The following is a 9,421-nucleotide window of genomic DNA, read 5'->3' as shown; positions in this document are numbered from 1 at the left end:
GTATTTATGGTTTGCAAATTAAAACATATAAAATATAAATTGAGTGTACATATAGTCTTTTTAAGTTAGTTCTCACAATTTTTACCTGCTAAATTGGTTTGAATTCGTTTATACATCGGTGAAAACTTTAAAAAACAAACGCCCACTTTTTAGCAACCTGTGCGAATAAAAAAGAGCGTTTTTAGTTCAGTGTGAAACGAGTAGCTATTTAGATATTTTTATCCTTCGTGGTAGAAATTCAGTACGCGAAGTTTTCTCTAAGGCGATTAACGCGGGCTTTCGGAAATAATCGCGCACGATATGCTGTTTCTAGCAGACGATTTACTTGTAAACAAAGCCTTCGAAAGTTTTTTATGCGTGAGACGTTCTTTGCTAGATTGGCAAATTTCAACCAGCGTCAAAATGGTTTACAAGTATAGACGGTGGTATCCATTAGTTTTCAGTTATGCGCCAGGTTTATGGGTTTATTTGTAAATGAAACAAACTATTAGTTAAGTTTTTTTTGTCGACAAGAGGAAGCGAGCCTTGTGATTCCTTGCGGTTGTCTCCTTGTTGTATTAAGATTTTACTGGAACTCAGCCCAGCTTGCAACGTTACAGCCATGGGTAAGAGATGCCATATTTGTGTAGCATTATTTGGACATATCTGTCTATTGGTTAACACAGGGTTATAAACAGAGATAGAAATTACTTATTGCTTTCTAATCATCATACATGTATTGGTGGTGCAGTTGATCCTCTAAAAAGAATCACTGGAAGCTTTTTCGATTCTGTTTTATTTCATCATTGTTGAATATATGTATGATTTAAAATGTTTCCGTATTAAAAGATCCGTGTAATCAATATGAAAAACAATCTGATAAACTACCTGAGACATTAGTTACGTATATTGCCTTAAACACGTTACTTTATGAGTCGATCTTAACTACTTGGGTCATTTACTCATTATATGTTTCCAGAAGATAGCCCAGAAATAGTCGCTTTCAACGTCGAGCCAGTCAGCGACCTCATTCCTAAGGAAATTGCGAAGGAGCTTTATATAGCAATCAAAGAAAACCAAATGCGGGGACTGATAGATAACCAAGTGTTTTTTGCTGAGATGCTGCACTGTCTCAACTACAAGCTTGATCCCGCTGGTATGAATATACAAGAATACAACTTATGTCTAACTGTCATTCTTTCTTCATGCGTTTTATCCGTATAGCTTGTATACGGTCTTGTGTGTATTTTCAGTTAGTTCTCATAGCAGAGGGTTGGGGAAAGTCGAATTATACGATAGGTTCTCTGAAACACGGCGCAGTTGACTTATCGCGTCTATGCTTCGCGTCACTATATCCGTATTTAGGAATTAAACAATTTCGCTGAACCGTCGTGCTCAAAGTGATTAGAATCAACGAGAGTATCCATATGAGACTTAATACGCTTTTAATGGCGAAAGCATTTGTATACAGGCTCTTCATGTTTGATTTTGGAATTTCCTGTATACTACATTAACATTACAGAACTGCAGTGGCGGCCTCCAACTCAGCAAGTCGAGCTTGTAAAGCTTTTGCAATCACTGTTAGCCCTTGATGAGTGGAAGAGGGCAGAATTTCATTCAAGATCGCTCGATACACAGCTTATTGCATTTATCCACTTTTGGGCACGTCTGCAAAGAGCTGAATTAGATGCAAGAGGACTGCAGAGCGCCAACAACCTTCCGTTCTCAGGCGGATATGAAACAAGAAAGGTATTAATTATTGTGAAGGCAATTAATAACCGTGGCGTCGCTATAAGCCGATAGTATTTGTTTCAAGTATGCCACGCATACTGCACTCTGACACGCTGGGTGAAGCAAGTTACTAAATACGAGAGCACATGGAATGTGGTTTCAAGGTTAAAAAACATGAGGCTAGCCATAGTAGAATTCACTTTAGTTCCGTGCTTCTATTAGAGAAATAGGAATAAATATATGTCAAAGATATAACGAAAACAGACGAATTTTTTTCCTGGCCCGTCACTCATCTGGGATGATTCACAGCTTTAAGCTTTGGAGCACTTCTGGGCACTATTGCGAAACCCGCCAGGTGCGCGCGTTCAGCCCTATTTTTTCAGTATAGATTCCATGAACGTCATATATCAGGGTAACATAGGTGAATGAATTAAATGTTTTTTATGGCCGATTGTAATTGCTTGTAAACTTTTTGCAGACGTTCAACAAAATTCTCGAGGACTTGGAGGCGTATCCTGGTCACCAGGAAGATGGCTTTTTGAATTACATCCGCGCTAAAGTTCTTGTGCATTTACGCAGAAAGGCAGATGCTCGTGAGGTCCTTCTAACAAGCATCAATCAGGTGCCGTGCAACTGGCTCGCCTGGACGATGTTGCACAAGTTTGTCGACTGCAAAGAAACGTTGGCCGATGTAAGTCGGAAAGCTATTTGACACAGTCACATCTAGAGAAACAATACCAGCTGCCATAACGTGTATCTAGTTGTTATCCTTAGGATGAACCAATGAATCTTATTTCCTCTAAAGCAATAGTTAGTAAACTGCTATTAGATGGGAACCAGCCCATACATCTTCTGTTTTGTAACAATCCATTATTTTCATGTGCATACGTATGTCGTATCAATCACTTGTATTCCACGCGACCGTTTCTTTTACTATAGATCAGTGCATTGCTGTGCCGGCATTGGTTGAAACGCTTGTTTTTAGCTGATGTCAGATGTGCGGTGCTACCACTCGCTCAGGACGAGGATGTAACCGATGTGTATAAAGAAATGTTGGACATCTTCAAGGATTCGCCCTACATTCTCACTCAGATGGCCATTAAGTTACAAAGTCAGCGCCAAGTGTGTTCAGCCATTCAACTCTTCAGACAGGTGCTTGTTAGATTTTAAAATATCTTATTAGAAATGGCATAGCTGGTTGTCAATTAGCGTAATGGATGAAGGCCTGTTCGTTTTTTTTGGATCAATTAAACAGGACGAGGCAATGCTGAGAGCCAGAGGGCTTCGTGCGTAATCATTGACGAAAACGATGGCTTGTGTACTTCCCGGCAAACAGACAGCCAATCAGTTTTTCTACTATCAGAAGGCAACTACTGTACATACTTTAATTCATACATGTGATCGTTTTAAGCCTAAGAAGATGATTGTATTTTTTCCGGCGTACTTTGTAGGGAGCAATAATGTCAAATATTCTTTCAAGTTTTTTCCCTGCGGAGATTAAAATTTTTCGGCAGCGATGTCTTCTATGGTTAAACACTATAAAAAAAAAACAAAGTATACTGCTTTATTCTGTGGGATTATACAAAAACGCATATTATCATCCCAAGAATTACTTGAAATTATCCAGAACTCGGTCCAACGCCGACCTTTGAACTAATGCATTTATCTTCTCTGTCCCGATACTATGCTGCCAGGTTCGCTCGTTGGATCCATACCGCTTACAACAGCTTGATGTCTACTCAAACTTACTGTACGTTGTACATCACGAAACAGAACTGACCTACCTGGCTCATTTTTGCGCAGATGTCAACAAATACTGCAAAGAAACTTGTGCAATTATCGCGAATTTTCTGTCGTTAAGGTATTTTATTATCGCGCAAGATTTGTTAGTCAGTTGTTGGATTTATTTTATCTACCAAAAATATTTCGCGGATATTTTAAAGGCAAAATATCTTATATAATCCTCATTGACGGCTAGGTTCAAATAATTCACCCGTAAAGTACTTATCAACTTTATCGTGTATGTTCGCTTCTTCATACCGTTTCTGCCGCTTGTAGGGGCCAACACGAGAAGGCTGTAGAATACTACAGGCGGGCGTTGAAATTAGACCCTGAATACTCGCAGGGCTGGACGCTAATGGGTCACGAATGCCTTGAAATTAAGGATACAACCTCAGCAATTGAAGCATACCGTCAGGCGACCAACATTAACGAACGTGACTACCATGCCTGGTACGGCCTTGGCCAGCTGTTTGAAGTCCTCAAAATGCCGTATTTTGCTCTCCGTTACCACCAAAAGGCGCACTCTCTTCGACCATCCGATTCGCGCATCCTTGTAGCTATGGCAGACTGTTACCAAAAACTCGGCGAAATGGACGACGCAAAGAAGTGCTTTTACAAGGCCTACCAAACGGGTGATATCGAGGGAATGGTGTTACATAATTTGGCCAGGCTTCACGAAGAGCTGGGTGAAAAAGAGCTAGCGCTCGAGTGTTTCCGGAAATTCCTCGAAGAATGCGATGAGCGGAAGCTAACCGACGTCGAAGAGCAAGGCGATGCCTTCCTTTATCTAGCAAGGGCCTATCTTGAAGAAGGAAAGCTGGACGATGCACTGATTTTCGCGCAGAAGGGCTTTGGTTATGCTCAGCGTAGGGAAGAGAGCAAAATGATCATTAAACTTATTGCCGCTGCACGAGATGCTGAAGGGGGTAACGGGCACTCGAATGTAACTGCGATTGCTTCTGGTAGCGGTGCCGAAGACAGCGCGCCGACCTTCAAGTTTACGACGCCCAAATCATCTGGCGCGACTAGTTAGATACGAAGCTGTCTTGAAGTCATCTTGAAATTATCTAACATTTGGCTCCTGAAATTTGCCAGACATGGCTATAGAATCTGGCACTAGATGGATATCGTCTGGCTTGGTTGTTGGAAGGTCGTGTCTGGTCATTAAAGTGATGAATGTATATTTGTGAGATACTACTTTTTCAACTTTTTTGATGGACCTAAAGTTTAGGCTTATTCTTACATACTCCATTCTCTGTTAATTCTTGGCAGAACGACGGAAGAACAGAAAAGAACAGGTAACTCTTTTCGACTTAAAGGACAGCTCATGCCTATAACGGTTATAACTGTACATACGTAAATGGATTGTGCTCTACTCAACGGGCATCTGTATTTGTACATAGTGTATACCCATAAAGTCGTCTGTAATTAAATAAATATTGAAATGTCTCTGTGAGATCGTTTTAAATATAGTTTGTATTTCCTTTGTTGATCATTTCATCGGAGTTTCGGGCATCTCTTAAAAGTTTTCGCGCGCTTATTTACAGCAGCAGCACCATCAAATAATATAGCTAGTCATGCGTCGCGTGAGTGGTATGTCTTGATTCTAAACCTATATATGACTTGTGCATGCTTAGTAATAAATGCAACGCTTTAATTACGCTAAAACGAATCGAAAAGAGCCTTGACCTACTTAATGCATGATCGGTACAGCAGCCTACCCAAGAGGGCCTTAATATTGAATAAATGTAAGTGTTGATTCACTATAATTTCGGCACGGTGGCATTTTATTTACGTTAGCTTATATGATCTGATTTAATGTTCTTCAATTGATATGCTTAACAGCTCTAGTTTGGCTCCACAAAAGATGTGCATCTACGACTTGTATATTTTTTAATAGTTGTATAATTGATTTAATCCAATCACCTCACACAAACAAAAAAACGGCTAGGTTTATTTCGATCAAATAATTAGTATAGCTTATGTACGACTCATCTGTGTAAGCTTCTGTTTTCAACAATAAATATTGATTAACTTCAAAGGTACGCATTGTGGCGTAGCATCTATCTGCATGGAATCTTCAAAGCAGATTCTAGCAAAACCGGTGAAAAACTTATATAAGGTAAGATATATTTTTTCATATAAGATATATATATATCTTATATGAAAAAAGGTATCAACCTAGCATTCAAGCTCGCAAAATCCTGCAGGGCCTCGAGCAACCTTCTGCTATAAGAAGTCGTATTTCGCGGCTTTTACACACTATAGTAGCATGTTAACTATCTGTTTGATGTTAAGGTACTTACAGATATACTACCAACAAATAATTACTAATTATAGGAAAATCCAAAATACATTTGAATTTTAATGTTACACAGGACGCATGTTTATTTACAGTATGACAAATCCCTTCCCAGAGATTGTATGCAGTTTCCCCTCGAGTCCAAATATGTAGAAACGAAGTCCATTAGGATCCCGGGTTTTCACCAAAATGAAGGTGATGCCAATAGTAGTTCAGGTTCCTTGCGTTTGTGGTATGTCCTGGTGATCTGCCGTAATTCATTATGTCGATGATAAGTAGATCAACCCCACAACGAACCTGTTCTCCTTCAGATGTGGCATTCTCCTTTGCCCTAACGTCTTTGCTTTGTTCGCGGTAATGCTCATTAACGCATGTGAGGCGGAGGTGGTCCGCGCATCATGCCTGGAGGTGGGCCTCGCATACCAGGTGGAGGTCCCCGCATGCCCATCATGCCGGGTGGCATTGGTCCTCGCAATCCGGCTGGCATACCTGGTGGCGCCATTGGCGCAGGTGGTCCACCTGGCATTCGCATAGGTGGCGCCGAAATGGATGCCCCTCTCGCCTGCGGAGCCATTTGCGGTCCGGACGGGCCACCGACGCCTCTCACAGGGCCTTGTAAACCTGCGGGCGCAGCCCCACCTAGTGGTCCAGTGGGCATACCTCGTCCGGCAGCTCGGCCCATACCCTGCGAACCTGCTCCAGGAACCCGAGGCAAACCGGTTTCCTCGGGAGGTGGCGGCCCTTCGACTGTCATCGAAACGATGTTCTGGCCTCGCATTAACACCAAACCCAAAACCCGTTTTTCTTCGCGTTCCTGTCCACCTTGTTTCGCTTTAATCTTGCGAAACTCTTCACACTCGGTTAGAATGAGGTTCATGTGCTTGTCGAACGCCTTGAACGTACCGATGAAGCAGCGGGAGTCCTGCAGCGTGACCCGCATTCGATAATTGATATGCTAAAATAAGTGAAAAACAAAAACTTGTGAACATTTTGCCAACGCATTTAAAAAGTAGACATCCAAAAAGATTGTCCGCAAATCGCATGTAAAATACGGTGCATTTTTGGCACTGGGTTATTTCAAACTTTAAGAAGTTGTGCAATATTCGTTAGCTAACGTTACTTTAAGTTATACGACAACAATGCCTTATCTGGTTGATGTTGGGGTAATGCATGCACCTAACATAACCGCAATTTATAATCTTATGATGCGACCCTAGAAGAAGCAACGCATTTATTATTACTTCCTGTTCGTTTAGGCGGGGTCTTATAATACATCATCATGATTTCCCTCTAATAATATGTAGCTCTGAAGATCCTCGCCTCCCTCGCATGGTAACTTTATATAGTGGCTTTCACTACTAGGATTTAGTGGAAGGAGGTGCATCTAATAAACAGATGTTCAAATTTAAGCGTAGAGTACAACCCATTCTACATCGAAACAGGAACAAGCAAAATGAAACAGGACATTGTAAATAATTGTATCTAATTCACCAAATAAGTCCGCTAAGTAGTGATACCATTATACCGGATAGCAGGATACCATTATACAAAAACGGCGCTTACGTGATGAACCGCCAAACGATTATAACTTACATGTTAGGTTTTTACCAATAAAATTAAGTAAATAGAGATAATTATTTGGTTAAGTAAATATCTACGCTGCCGTATAGTTGGTAAAGTCACCGTGGAAGAACGTAATTGCGAGTAACAAACATTTTTAGTCACAACCCTTATAACACTAAAACCCACGCGTATGGTAAAACCCCGATATATTAGACACAATCTTTGTTGTCAAATATCATCACATCAAACATTGAGGTAACCCTGTCCATGAAAGAAACTCGACCAACTTCTAAGAAGTGTACTCAAGGGTAAGGCGTTTTAATGTTCGGCGGGTGTTGCAGTGACACCGCCAGTTTAAGTTTGTATATGGTCGCGCTGACGGTCTTCGGTCCCCATGCCAATAACGTGCCCTGCACTCGGTCAACCTAGCCAGCCTTGTCTCACACAAACAAAAACCTACCTGCAACATTTTATTGTTCTTTGAGATCGTCATCTTCGCTCACTTTTGGGCGATCTAGTCGCACACGTCAGACTTAGCAAAAGTTCTATAGTATTTTACTTGGCAAGTAGCGTCAAACTACCACAAAAAATCGCACCGCACTATTCCGACTTGAGTCGACGACAACTGTCGGCACATGAAAATGTTTCGGCACGCGCCAGCGCTTGGTCCGCCACCACTCGATATCAACATTGCATCACTGGGAGGCTTTTAGCGATGGCTAAATCTCAACGTCTAAAATGGGCTATTATTATTAAATGTAGTGCGGAAAAATAACAATGCTATAAAAGCTGTTTTCACACTAAGTCTATCTATTTTAATATACCACTTGATATAATTTATGGCAAAAAGTTCAGACACTAGTCAGAGGAACTGTTCGAATTTGCGCGGAAGAGTGTTCCGTACGTTAGGTTGTTGTTTGTGTTTAATATGTGTTATCCTTGTCGGCTTTGGGTTATTGGCGCTTATCTAAAACATTGGCTTTCGTTAAAGCGGAAGTTAGGTGGTAGTTTTCAGCTGGTATTTACAACATAAGTTCCTACTGAATAATACAGTGTAATAGCGAAATGTGAAGGAGGAACGGTGATTTGAATTCGACTACTGGTCGATTAATTCGATTACTAATAATTTTTTATGGTGAATTTTCAAAAATCACCCAAACGAGTACGTCGACGCCAACGAATGCATTTGCCATTTATCAAACAAGTGAAAATTAACGAGTCGGAAAGTATGCGTGAAAAGCGGTGAACTGCAACTTCAGCGCAGTAATACCCTGTGACTACACAGTGCTGCATAATTTTAGCCACAACATTAAATTTCTCTACAATATCTTGTTCCAAATCTTAAAATTTCTCTTACGACTGTCGTTGATGCTAATCGTTAAATATGTCAAATTTTCCAACGGTATCCCAAGGAATGCAGTTTGCGATAGACGCGACTCTCGATACGGACAATATACCGTCATTTAACCCGCACACACTGCGACACAGTCGAGGTCGGAATCCGTTCGTACAGCAACAAAAAGGAGGTAGAAATGCTCCCCGAGGCAATTTTTCGCCAAGCGAACACCTTTCTTCTAGAGGAAGTTATACACCAAGAGGTAATTTTACACCGAGAGGAGGTCAGTTGGGTGTCAGCGGAAGCCAAAACACCCCCAGGCATTTTTACGGCCGACGGCGCGGTGGGAATCGAGAAACTGATAACTTTACCAATCAAGAAAGCCACTCACCGAGAGGAAATCGAAGTGGATGTAGGGAGGGCGGTCCCTGGAGTCCACGCCAACCGCAACCGAACTTCAGTAATCCATATGAAAATCAGTTAACGCCAAGACAGGTTTACACTCCGCGACAAAGATGGACTTACACGCCAAGAGGATCGAGCACGACCATGTCCAACCAGTTTGGGCCATGCGCTCAAGGAGCGTCCTACCAAACTCTGGCTTTGATTGACGCGTTCGTCAAGCCCTCCATGCTGGACAACCCATGGAAGTATCTTGAACAACAGCAGAAGCGCAGTACAATTAGAAGGCACGAAACAGCTGGCGAGCCTAGCTATAAGAAAATTCG

At 41.5% G+C, this 9,421-nt stretch overlaps 2 protein-coding genes across 5 annotated transcripts; one reads left to right on the top strand and one right to left on the bottom strand.

Moving 5' to 3' along the window:
* The first annotated feature begins 325 nt into the window (after positions 1–325).
* LOC111248793 (uncharacterized) lies at positions 326–4,960 on the top strand. 3 transcript variants are annotated; one of them, XM_022801738.2, is made up of 7 exons: positions 326–605; positions 962–1,135; positions 1,502–1,728; positions 2,189–2,401; positions 2,650–2,862; positions 3,405–3,571; positions 3,769–4,960. In XM_022801738.2, the coding sequence occupies exons 1-7, from the start codon at positions 602–604 to the stop codon at positions 4,523–4,525; spliced, it is 1,755 nt and encodes a 584-aa protein (XP_022657473.1). In that variant the 5' UTR covers positions 326–601; the 3' UTR covers positions 4,526–4,960. The 3 variants fall into 3 exon arrangements, with proteins under 3 accessions (XP_022657473.1, XP_022657474.1, XP_022657472.1); XM_022801739.2 differs by having other exon boundaries at positions 959–1,135; positions 3,405–3,460; XM_022801737.2 differs by having other exon boundaries at positions 959–1,135.
* Positions 4,961–5,826: 866 nt separating this feature from the next.
* On the bottom strand, positions 5,827–9,225 carry SmB (small ribonucleoprotein particle protein SmB). Of its 2 annotated transcripts, none has more exons than XM_022801741.2 (2): positions 9,085–9,225; positions 5,827–6,749 (listed from the first exon to the last, which is right to left on the bottom strand). In XM_022801741.2, the coding sequence occupies exon 2, from the start codon at positions 6,732–6,734 to the stop codon at positions 6,159–6,161; it is 576 nt and encodes a 191-aa protein (XP_022657476.1). In that variant the 5' UTR covers positions 6,735–6,749; positions 9,085–9,225; the 3' UTR covers positions 5,827–6,158. The 2 variants fall into 2 exon arrangements, with proteins under 2 accessions (XP_022657476.1, XP_022657475.1); XM_022801740.2 differs by lacking the exon at positions 9,085–9,225 and adding an exon at positions 7,818–8,010.
* Between the last annotated feature and the right edge of the window lie 196 nt (positions 9,226–9,421).

The sequence above is a fragment of the Varroa destructor genome, unplaced genomic scaffold (genome assembly GCF_002443255.2).
Source record: "Varroa destructor unplaced genomic scaffold, Vdes_3.0 BEIS01000004.1, whole genome shotgun sequence".
Taxonomy (NCBI): Eukaryota; Metazoa; Arthropoda; class Arachnida; order Mesostigmata; family Varroidae; genus Varroa; species Varroa destructor.
The sequence above is the reverse complement of the archived record's forward strand: the minus strand, read 5'-3'. Positions and strand labels throughout refer to the sequence as shown.

What these genes read in the sequence shown, in the direction of transcription:
- LOC111248793 (XM_022801737.2), top strand. An exon ending in GCGGATATGAAACAAGAAAG is followed by an intron (nt 1,729 to 2,188) that starts GTATTAATTATT and finishes AACTTTTTGCAG; the next exon opens with ACGTTCAACAAAATTCTCGA. An exon ending in GCGAATTTTCTGTCGTTAAG is followed by an intron (nt 3,572 to 3,768) that starts GTATTTTATTAT and finishes TGCCGCTTGTAG; the next exon opens with GGGCCAACACGAGAAGGCTG.
- SmB (XM_022801740.2), bottom strand. Translation starts at nt 7,850, where the DNA reads ATGACGATCTCAAAGAACAATAAAATGTTGCAG. An exon ending in AGAACAATAAAATGTTGCAG is followed by an intron (nt 6,750 to 7,817) that starts GTAGGTTTTTGT and finishes CACTTATTTTAG; the next exon opens with CATATCAATTATCGAATGCG.